This window comes from Notolepis coatsorum, assembly GCF_963971535.1.
Source record: "Notolepis coatsorum genome assembly, chromosome: 2".
NCBI lineage: Eukaryota > Metazoa > Chordata > Actinopteri > Aulopiformes > Paralepididae > Notolepis > Notolepis coatsorum.
This window is the reverse complement of record NC_140166.1, coordinates 166493352-166505954: the sequence shown is the minus strand read 5'-3', so window position 1 is coordinate 166505954 and position 12603 is coordinate 166493352. Positions and strand designations below refer to the sequence as shown.

Sequence of the window (12603 nt, the reverse complement as noted above, 5' to 3'; positions counted from 1 at the left end):
GTATTGTATGTGTGTATTGTGTCACAGGGAATGTGTGTGTGTGTGTGTGTGTCGGAGTGTATATCTGTGCGACTGTGTGTGTCTGTGTACGTGTGTGCCCGTGTCTGTGTGAAAGAGAGAAAATAACAAGATATGAAAGCACACAATGTACGAGATTACCAGCACACAACATGCCGTACTGAAATGTTCATCTGTTCTAAATTGTTGTAAGAACGTCAGCCAGACCGTCTTTCAGCACTGCTAGTTGACCTATATTAAACTAGTCCACCTCATACACATTTTCCCCAACACTGCCTCAACCCCTCTGGGTGGGTTTTTTTTAATGGAGGCTTTGTCATGGTGATCAACAACGCCAGCATACGCCCCTTCCGCCGGGGCGGCTGTTTTCAGCTGACTCCTTTGGCGCCTGTCTCGTCCGCAGTGCTCCAGGCTCAGGTTACAGCCTGTTGCCTGGTTTCCCCGGTGCGCTGCCTGCTTCCGTTGGTTAACCTTTTTGTGTGCTTACGGCCATGCTGACTGCCTGTTCTGCAGGGTCAGTGTGCCAGGCGGTGTGCTATTGGGGGGAAAGGGCCCGCTCTTGGAGGGGCCTTATCCGAATACGCTGGCGATGTGGGGGGCGGTGTCACTAAGTGACCACCTGGCGGGGTCTTGATGCCTGGCGTCATTGACCTCTCCGGGCCCCCGTTTTCCAGGGGATCCAGTCCCTTCAGTGGGTCTGGGTCTTCCTTCGCGCTCCGCTGCTACGGCCTTGCCACGGGGTTGGGTTTGCTCTTAACCCCGTGATTTCTGGTGGCAGTAACGAGGTTGTTCCTTCCGTTCGTTCCCGGGTGGCATGCGGGTTGTGCGTGTGTGTAGTCGTGGGGTCAAGCCACGGTCTGCTCACCCTGTGCGTTGAGTTGCTTGAGTGCCTCTTCGCACGGTCGGATCCGTCGCCCTCCCGTGAACCTCCAATATGGGGGGTATCCCCCATTAGGGAGGGTCGGGGGGGCTCGGTCCTCCCCGGTCTGATGTTGGTGGGGGGCCTCAGCGGGGTACATTGGTCGGGCTATGGCTCCCGCTCAGCCCCTGTTGCAGAACAGGTGCTGAGCAATCCATTAACGTCATAGAACGGAAGGTTATGTATATAACCTAGTTCTATGAGTTAAATGGTGCGCTCAGCACCTGGACGCCGCTGCGGCCCTTGATCTCGCCTTGTGGTGAAAGTTTGGGAAGGAGGCGAGTAGGTGACCGCACACCTGCTTATGAAGGTAAGCGGAAGGGGGTGTGGTCAGACGGATGTTGGGATGTAAAGGTACATGGTGGAATTTTTTATTCAGTGCACGTGCACGAAGTGAAGTACAGTGCAGAACAGGTGCTGAGCGCACCATTTAACTCATAGAACTAGGTTATATACATAACCTTCCGTTTAAACCTCCAGAACATTTTCATAATCAAATGTATATATCAGGTGCTTTGTTTCTTTGTTGACTACCTAAATAACTATTTGATAATAAAACATTATGTTTAATATACATCCAGAATACCTATTATGTGACCATTGAAAAATATATAAATCACCATTAAAATCTCACAGATTAACATAAAACTTTAAAGAAAGATCTTTGTTTGTGATTGTCACGCTCTAGTCGGCCCTGTCATCAAAGCTTATGAATGACACAAGATATTAGGCCTGTCCCCGTCTAAGGATTTGTATAGTCGACTTTGAGTGGCCAAAATGTGCCGATAGTCGACTGGTAGTCGACTACCACCCCCCCCCCCCCCCCCGAATGCAGAGGGAAAGGAATATATATTTTTTTTATCATTCCATTTCGGCTGTGGGGGGTGCTTAATGTCTGAAGGAGTCGACGGAAGGCTCCTTGTCCTCTGCGAAAGCATGCAATTGGTCCACTGATGGATACATCATGATATTTGTCTTGAAATCCTCTTTCAGTGCCTCTGTGCCTGTTTTCTTAGGCAGTTAGCCTCGCTGTTATGCGCGCCATTAGCGTTAGCCAAGCTTCTAGGCCTCTTTGCTTTTGGACAGATTTGGAGTTCCGTCATTTGATTTGGAGTCGTGACGGATTTTAACCTGAGCCAATCAGAGGCGTTAAATATCATGAAAAAGGGCATTATTTTCCTACCGCCGCCGCGCCAAGCATAGTCATTGGCGAGCAATCGGCAGGACGCAGCGACTTGAGAGACCGGATTGCGCTAATAGTTTGTCGTCGGAAATGTATAATAATCGCAAGATACATTCAGACAGTGTTGGATGAGATCTAACTAAATGGATTTATTGACACATTTATGCCCGGACCACAAAGCTTATCGACGGGTTAGCGGCGGCACGCCGGCTCTACCGGTGAGTCTCAGCCTGTTGTTATGATATGAAAATTTTATTGTAGTGCTGTCAGACCCTGATACGGGTTGTCTTTTCCTTTTAGCTAACGCTATTAAATATAAATATACAGTGGAGGTTAAAATAAGAATGACTTTGCCTGAAAAAAAAGTTCAGTCAGGAGCTGTTTTGACGGAGATGACTCATCCCCGCTGGAATAGACTTTACCATAAAGCATAGGCTGATATACGCTACATTCTCTTTAAACATATAAATGTTACAGGACACAAGTAATAGATTTGATCACTTTTATTCTTTTAAACTTGGTCTGACCGACCTTCAGCATACATAGACCATGAACAGGCAGTAGATCCAGTAGTATAAATGCATGTCAGAAAACACGAGTGCTTGATTGATTGATTGATTGAAAATTGTATTAACAGATTGCAGAATGGGTACAATACAGTACAGCTCAATACACACAATTGTTAAGGGGATGCAGACCAGAGAAAGGCGTTTGTCTTGTTTACATCAGGATCCCCCATTTCTCCCCCATGCTCCTATTGTCCTAAATGTTACAGGACCGTTTTAAAATACTATTGTTTTACTGTATTTGCTATACATATATATACTATACACAATACATAATTTCAACTATACACAATACATAATTTGAACTATACACAATACATCATTTGAACTATAGACAATACATAATTTTAACTATACAATAATACTGAATTTGAACTATACACAATACATAATTTGAACTATACACAATACATAATTTGAACTATATACAATACTGAATTTGAACTATACTGAAAACGCATGTCAGAAAACACATATCCTGCATTATGCCTCCTCCACTCTGGAGTCAGAGCCACTACACCTGCTACAGCCTCAAAATCCTCCACTCCTGGAGTCAGAGCCACTACACCTGGCCAGGGCCGTAGCCAGGGTTTAGAAATTAGGGAGGTCCATTTATTTTTTTGGCCCAGACCGGCCCACTATAATCGGTCGGACACCACCCACCAGTACACCATCCTTACGGTCCCCTTAAATATGCGTACCTACTGTACTATTCCCCCCCCCAACCCATTACAAAGCTGGGTAGTAAGTGCCATGGACAAGTGGACCAGTGTACTCACTCGCTCTTGGCTGAATCTTGTTTTGGGTGGTGATGTAAAAACACCTGCATCATAGCAGGCTCAGGATGGGCAACGTAGTCTATAGCCTGTTCATCCCTGTCTCTCTCCTCCACAACCTGGCTTGACTAGACATAAGGAGAGAGATGATTACAATTAACTGGTACATTCAGGTCCAGAATTGTTGGAATCCCCTGACAAAGATGTGCAAAAAGCTGTACAATTTAAACAATACCATACTGGTAATGAGAAAATAGTTGTTTATTCAATGAATGCATGGAGCAGTTCCATCTTATTTCATTTGATACTAACTACTCAGTTCATACAGATTTCAAGTATTCAAATATCAATGATGAATATTGCATAAGGTTTACACAGTTAATAGATCACCTTCTTGTTTTATATTCATCTTATATGGCAATTAAATCAATGGTGTGTTTGTTTGGGGAGTTTGACCTATGTGCCTACCACGTGAAGGTGCATGATCAATGGACAGCACAAAAACAATTTGTGTAGGTGGAGACTAGAGCTACCACAGATAGTAATAAGTTATTAAGAGTAAGTAATCCATACCATATATATCCTAATAGTTACCTTATTACCATACTTGGCTGAAAACAAACTTTGCTGCCTGTTGTGAATGTGTTTTTCCCTGTAGGCTAATACATAAGTAGGCATACATTTTTGCAGTTGAGGAAAAATTTGCAGTTGAGTAGGCTATAATGTGCTGTGTTTTTATGTGTTCCATCGAGGACCACCTTGGAAATAAGTGTTAATGCTTGTTAATGAATGCTTTTAGGTGATATCCTCAGGAATACAAATTGGTCAAGATCATTTGTTTTTATGATGTGTTTTTAATTTCCAAATAAATCTAATCAAATAAAAAAGCAGTTTTTGCAGTTGAGCTACAGGTGTTGTATAATACAGCCTTTTCATGCATCTTTATCAAGGGAACCCTTATCCTAATGATTTAAAAAATAATATTATGATGATACGATATGGACCTAGTAGTTGGGTCATCTGTGGCACTTCGTTTCTCAATGGATTTTTTTAAAAGGCGGGGGAAATTTGTGAGAGACCAAAATCCAAAATGGCTGCCGTGGAAATTAACTTTTTAATGGTTTGACCTACAATGATGCCCAATACATGGTACCAGCCCCCTCTCAGTCATGTACCAGCCCCTCTCAGTCATGTACCAGCCAGCCCCTCTCAGTCATGTACCAGCCCTCTCTCAGTCATGTATACCAGCCCCCTCTCAGTCATGTACCAGCCCCCTCTCAGTCATGTACCAGCCCCCTCTCAGTCATGTACCAGCCTCCTCTCAGTCATGTACCACAGCCCCATCTCAGTCATGTACCATAGCCCCATCTCAGTCATGTACCACAGCACCCTCTCAGTCATGTATACCAGCCCCCCTCTCAGTCATGTATACCAGCCCCCTCTCAGTCATGTACCAGCCCTCTCTCAGTCATGTACCAGCCCCCTCTCAGTCATGTACCAGCCAGCCCCCTCTCAGTCATGTACCACAGCCCCCTCTCAGTCATATACCACAGCCCCCTCTCAGTCATGTACCACAGCCCCCTCTCAGTCATGTACCAGCCCCTCTCAGTCATGTACCAGCCCCCTCTCAGTCATGTACCACAGCCCCCTCTCAGTCATGTACCAGCCCCATCTCAGTCATGTACCAGCCCCCCTCTCAGTCATATACCTGCACGACTGGCGGGGGGGGTGCTTAGTAAGAGATGTGATTGGGCCAGCCCAGTGTCAGTCAGTACCAATGGGCCGATGTCTCAGCCTAGTAGTGGGCCGGTCGTTGACAAAAAAAAAAAAATTATATTTTTTTTTATAAAAAAAAAATTATATAATTTTTTTTTTTTTTTTTATAGTTACAAATAGTTACCGAGGTCCGGACCTCGGTGACCTCATAGCTGGCTACGGCCATGAGCTACAGCCTCAAAATCCTCCACTCCTGGAGTCAGAGCCACTACACCTGCTACAGCCTCAAAATCCTCCACTCCTGGAGTCAGAGCCACTACACCTGGCTGCTACAGCCTCAAAATCCTCCACTCCTGGAGTCAGAGCCACTACACCTGCTACAGCCTCAAAATCCTCCACTCCTGGAGTCAGAGCCACTACACCTGCTACAGCCTCAAAATCCTCCACTCCTGGAGTCAGAGCCACTACACCTGGCTGCTACAGCCTCAAAATCCTCCACTCCTGGAGTCAGAGCCACTACACCAGTGGAGGCTGCTAACCAAATTTTTTGGTGAAGCACAAATTATTATATTATATTATATATTAAATAATATTTTTAAAACATCCCCCACTGTGTGTCAGTGGTCAGTGGACACAGATGAAAACATATTAACATTAGGTGACAGCGGACCTGACCAGATGAAAACATATTAGGTGACAGCGCACCTGACCAGATGAAATCATATTAGGTGACAGCGCACCTGATCAGATCAAAACATTTTAGGTGACAGCGCACCTGACCAGATCAAAACATATTAGGTGAAGGTGACAAGGAAGCCACAGACTCATACCCCCCCGACACTCAACTAACCGCCTCGGACAGTCCTTCATACCAGTGGCCATCAGGCTCCACAACAGTGGGCAGCGACTGCTGCCAGACATCGACCTAGAACTAATAGGAACCCAAGTAGGACAATAACACTACCTTATGCATACTGCACCTTATGTGGATACTGTGATACTGTGAATAATGAATAATGTATATTTCAGTTAGTTAGATAGTAAATTATATTGACCTATTTGTTTACACTGCTTGTGTTGTTTTCACTACCTGTACCCCCCCCCCTTCCCCCATGCTGCTATGATGCCTGAATTTCCCCAAGGGGATCAATAAAGGAATATCTTATCTTATCTTAAAAGGAAAGATGAAATTACCTACCTGGGTTCCATCCTATAGAGGCAAATCTTTCCTGTGACAAAATGGGATCCAATGTAATAAAACTAAGTCAACCAACGAACTAGATTCCTGTACCGGATCTCCTCTCTGGTAAACAAGAATACATTGAAGACTCTAACAGGAGCACTCATTCAAGGGTACTACGACTATGCTTGCACCTCATGGTACCAAAGCACCTCAAAGGCACTAAAAACAAGATTACAAACATCACAAAACAAACTGGTCAGACTACTGCTTGACCTTACTCCTAAAACCCACCTCACCCCTGTCCACTTTGACAACCTAGGATGGCTTAGAGTAGACGACAGAGTACAGCAACTTGCAATGGGCCTGGTCTACAAGATACACTACACCACTAAGATACCCATGTGCATGTCGAAATACTTCCCAAAGGTCAGTGAATACCACGACCACAACACCAGAGGGAGTTCCACAAATCATGTTCAACCCAGATAAAATAATATAAAAAAAAAAAAAAAAAACGTTTTTTTTAATAAAAAAAAATAGTCATAACTTAGAAATTAGATTGCATAGGTCTATGAATCGATATCGCGATTCTGTTTCGATTAATTGCCCAGCCCTACAGTGTGTACAGTAAGTTAGCTTGGTGATTATCATTGTGATGTAGGCTAAGCTGCCTAGCTACTGTTAGCATACAAGCACTGCACTACTTACTTTTTCATCCACAACGTTTTTTCTGATCCAGATGCATAAATCCACTTCTTCATGTTGCTCAGTTGCTGGTTTATACTTCGGTCCTAATGTTGGCGCAAAGTTTAATTTAGCCTGACTTGTTATAGCTGTACAGCTTACTAACTACTAAACAACAACTTTCTCATAGTCTCAACTTTCACATAGTCAAAATGGGTCCAGCTGCATGTGAGGAGGATAGGTTTAGCTCGGGCCAATCTCAAGTTTCTCAAGTTTCTTTATTAGTTGTCATACAGAAGTACAGAATACTTTTATACAAAATGCTTCTTTATGTTACATTTTGTATAAACGTATTCTGTACTTCTGTATGACAACTAATAAAGAAACTTGAGAAACTTGAGATTGGCCCGAGCTAAACCTATCCTCCTCACATGCAGCTGGACCCATTTTGACTTTGCAATGCAGAAATCTCTGATTGGATTTGCAAGGCTGCCAATCATATTCAACCTCCGTGTATTGGATGTCAAGGGCTGTCAATCAATCAATCCTCCATTCAATGGCAAGAGTTTAACTGCACAGACCGTTCTTAGATGAAGTTAATAGCCTATTTTGATTCGCTGTTATTTATTATTTATTTAACAATGGGTCACACCTGTGAAGTTTTCTTCACGAATAATTACTGCAGGCAATACTGCAGTGCAGGCCTGCTCAGAGCTGTCAATTTTGGCCATTTTTGAAGAAAAAAAAATTCACTGACATTTTTTTTACAGAGGAAAACATTTATAATAAAAAAATAATAATAATAATAATTAAAAAAAATATTTTTTTATATATAGGTATATGTAAATTAATAATAATTATGAATTATGAGTGAATTTGTGTTTCACGTGTTGTCATAGAGAAACCTCCACTGCACTACACCTGCTACAGCCTCAAAATCCTCCACTCCTGGAGTCAGAGCCACTACACCTGCTACAGCCTCAAAATCCTCCACTCCTGGAGTCAGAGCCACTACACCTGCTACAGCCTCAAAATCCTCCACTCTGGAGTCAGAACCATTACACCTGCTACAGCCTCAAAATCCTCCACTCTGGAGTCAGAGCCACTACACCTGGCTGCTACAGCCTCAAAATCCTCCACTCTGGAGTCAGAGCCACTACACCTGCTACAGCCTCAAAATCCTCCACTTCTGGAGTCAGAGCCACTACACCTGCTACAGCCTCAAAATCCTCCACTCCTGGAGTCAGAGCCACTACACCTGCTACAGCCTCAAAATCCTCCACTCCTGGAGTCAGAGCCACTACACCTGCTACAGCCTCAAAATCCTCCACTTCTGGAGTCAGAGCCACTACACCTGCTACATTTGAACTATACACAATACATAATTTGCATTCAACACCTTAGCCAAGTCCTTGCCAAATGCAGTGAAATCTGAGGAGCTTGGTCAACTGAATGAAGAGGTGCGAGCCTACCAGATTTAGGAGCACAGACCAAACACTTTGAGGAGAATACTGAACGAATCGATGTTGACTGGTGGAGTAAGATCTTGGCCATGAAGACGCCAGAAGGAGGGATGATATTCCCCATTTTAGGGAAGTTGGTAAAGGCCCTTCTGTCATTGTTCACTGGCCCTCTTGTCGAAGGATCATTTAACATCATGGATGACATCATTGAAAAAGACAGGGCCAGGCTGAACATTGAGACATAATTATGAAGGCTTAGCCATTATCAAGTCCCACATGAAGGCAACAGAGAAAAACGCCTCCAAAATGGAAATCAGCCCTGCACTGAGGAGCATGAGCATGTGCCTGTCTTCTTATGAGAGATACCAAAGTCATCTGAAGAAGGGAATCGACTTTACCATAAATCATAGGCTAATATACGCTACATTCTCTTTAAACTAGGGATGCTCGATATTGGCTTTTTTACCGATACCGATATTGTCCAACTCTTAATTTCCTATACCGATATCAACCGTTATCAACCGATACCGATATATGCAGGGTTTCCCCCCCCAAAAAACGGAATAATTTCAGGTAATTAACGTTACATATCTCTTGTTGTGGAATTAACACAACATTATGCATACTTTTGAAAACCGATACCGATATTTTCCGATATCACATTTTAATGCCGATATCGGCCGATAATATCGGTAGGCCGATAATATCGGACATCCCTACTTTAAACATATACAATGTTACAGGACAGAGTTTTAAAATGCTATCGTTTTACTGTATTTGCCCTATACACAATACATAATTTGAACTATACATAATTTGAACTATAGACAATACATCATTTGAACTATACACAATACATAATTTGAACTATACACTATACTGAAAAGTTACAGTATGTAGATTTGTTTATTTGTATGACAAAGTCAGTCAACCCTTGCAATCAGTTTCATTTAATGAATTGAAAACAGCATTGATATTACGTAAAAGCAAACTGGCAATAGAAAATATGTTCAAAATGATCTAGTTCCCTTAAAACGCTAACGCTATTAAATAAATATATATAGTGGAGGTTAAAATAAGAATATGACTTGGCCTGAAAAAAAGTTCAGTCAGGAGATTTCTTTTTGCTTTAATCCCTGCAGACTGTGGTTGTACTGGGCAGCTCCCAGGTGTGACTGGAACTGTGTGAGTGTGAAGCAGGGCATTTGCTGAAAAGGGTGCTTCAACACGGCGCTCACCTTCGCTGCTCTAGCCTCAAATGGTCTGGTGAGACACAGCTTAGTCGGCCTTCTCGCGATACCAGATGTACACCTTGAATGAAGTAGACATGATCGTTTCTTGTCGCACAGAACACAGGGTATTTTTTAGCAACAATGTCAAACAAATATACAGAAGAAATTCGCTCTGCAAAAGGTTTGGCAAAAAAGGCAACAGCAAAGAGGCTCATGGGAAATGTATTGAAAACAGACAGTACCTCTTGCAGCCAGCAGGTGACAGAATGTCACTTTAAAGATGGATCAAAGTGAAATTACGCAGTCCTATGCATTGTGTTTTTAGTTCAGTGAAATGTCTACAACTACACACTGTCAAACCCTTATCGCTGCCTGTTGTTTTTGTGCAGTTTTGATGGGAGGGTTGTGGCCAAATTGCCCTTCGTCCCACTGTCCTACATCCAGGGACTGTCCCACCGCAACCTCCTGGGTGAGGACTACACCGACTGCTCCTTCCTCTTCCTCTACATCCTGTGCACCATGTCCATCAGACAGGTAACTTGACTGGTGTCGGGAACTTGAAATCTGTCTTGGGATCAAAGCACTTTATAATCAGCCAATTCGGAAGTGGATTCTAAATGGTAAATGGCTGCATTTATATATAGAGCTTTTATCCAAAGCGCTTTACAATTTGTTCCTCACATCTTTACCCATTCACTCACACATTCACACACCGACGGTGGAGGCAACCATGCAAGGTGCCAACCTGCTCATCAGGAGCAGTTAGGGGTTAAGTGTCTTGCTCAAGGACTCTTTGACACGCTGCCCGGGAGGAGCGGGAATCTAACCGGGAACCTCCGGATTACTGCTATACCTCCTGAGCCACTGTCGCCCCTCTCTCACACGCACGCATGCACACACACACACACAAATCTAAATTCTAAAATGTTTTCAAATCCATTATCTGTTGAAATGATTGAGCATGAATGCTCAGTCATTAGTTTTTCACTGTACGTCATACTGATACTTGGCCAAATACGAACCTTTGAAGCGGTTCAAGGTGGCACATGGCCCAGATCATATGATGGCTGCATGATGCAATTCCCGTCTGGTCATTCAACATCTGATGCCTCTTGTCTCCTTATCTCTCAGTGAGTAAATATGTATGGCTTAATAGATTGATAAGATTGAAAGGGGGGGGGGGGGGGAAGTATGACCTACCAAAGTGAAATATCACTGTTTTATGGTCGTTGCTCAAGGTTCGAACTAAGGGGCATAATTTACACTAGGAAAAATAGATTGAATAATCTTATTGATTCATAAAATCCCAGATTGATCTTTAAAGTTTATGTTTGCTATATTGTGTTGACTGCTGTAGTTTGTTGGTCATGTTAATTATTTTTAATAATGCCCCAGGTTAGAGGGTTCCTTGTACAATTTACAGCATTCGTTCTCTGAGAATCTCTTTCATAGCCAAGCAAAATTGGTATTATAACTGAAATATCCCTAACTGAATCGATATCGAATCAGGACCTTGTGAATCATTAAGAATCACTTGAATCACTACATCGATTGGGGGATTCCGTGGCGATACCCAGACCTAATTTACACCCCTGTCCACCTCAGTAGTAGTGCCTTTTATAAATCGACGACCAAATGCTACTCGGATTTCAGATCAGATTTAATGCGGCTTTCATAATGACTGGTCTCTGTCCCCCAGAACATTCAGAAGATGCTGGGTCTCGCTCCCTCCAGAGCTGCCACGAAGCAGGCTGGGGGCTTCCTGGGACCCCCTCCCCAAGCGGCCAAGTTTTCCTAATCGACCCACGGACGGCTTCTTCAGTCCCGTTTTAACCTTGTGACTGACTTTGCGAATGTGACCAAGCACCGGACTCTGCTCCCGTCATAAAGGAAATATTCTGTATCCCCTGGTGCAGCTACCCTACCACTACCACAGCCTCCCTTTTATCTTCTGTTCTTTTGATGTTTTTATTTAAGTTTTTTTTTGTCCTTGAAATAAAGAAACGTTTGTCTTAAACCATTTTTTTATTTACAAAAGAAAGATATCTCTTATGTATGTATGTATGTATGTATGTATGTATGTATGTATGTATGTATGTATGTATGTATACAACAAATGCCCTTTTGTTATTTTGAGATCTGATAATAAATTGGCAAAATGTGGAGAGTAAAGAGATGTTATTAACTTATACACTTATACATTAAATACTGCCACCTGGTGGCTGATTGGCGAGTTGCCAAACCGGAAATGCCTGTTGCAGCTCGGTCCGTCCCCTAATTCCGTCCGGCCACTCGTTTATCGTTGTGGGACTCAATACACACGTGGATATGGATCTTTGCCATAACTCAATAATCTACATGATTTGGGCGTGTATTAGTAATATACAAACCGGAAATGGATCGCCTAGATCCCCACCACATAACTGGGATCTGTTTGCTCCACTCTCATCGCCCAACTGTACGAGGAAACTGGCGTGAGTTTCAGCGTTTTTGTTTATCATTTTCGATACAAACTACTCTGATCAATATATCACCCATACTACATGAATCATCTAACGACTATCACAGAATTATAAACGACCCCCCCTCCCCCTCCGTTCACCCGCGCATGATCAGTCATAACCCTTAGGACCATGTACAGTTGACATTTTTAATATAGCATCGATCAGTATCAAACTGCATTTGATGATAATATATGCATTTGTGCCTATATCTCACGTTCTGGGAAATACTGCAGAAAACGATAAAAACATATTTATACTCTAGACGGTATTTTCGAATGAATGTGTGAATGAAAAAGTAAAATGTTCCTACATCCTGAACAATAGGTAATCGATGTTGAATGGGCCATAGTAATGTCAAT

The 12603-nt window shown here is 42.9% G+C and overlaps 1 protein-coding gene across 1 annotated transcript in view; it reads left to right on the top strand.

Moving 5' to 3' along the window:
• LOC311223605 (calcium load-activated calcium channel-like) overlaps positions 1-11538 on the top strand; it is a gene marked incomplete at both ends in the record, with an annotated part of 51409 nt that extends 39871 nt beyond the window's left edge. Inside the window, 2 exons of the mRNA XM_084308381.1 lie at positions 10130-10274; positions 11440-11538. Coding sequence (XP_084164507.1) covers positions 10130-10274; positions 11440-11538 — 244 coding nt within the window. The remainder of the gene's footprint in view (positions 1-10129; positions 10275-11439) is intronic.
• Between the last annotated feature and the right edge of the window lie 1065 nt (positions 11539-12603).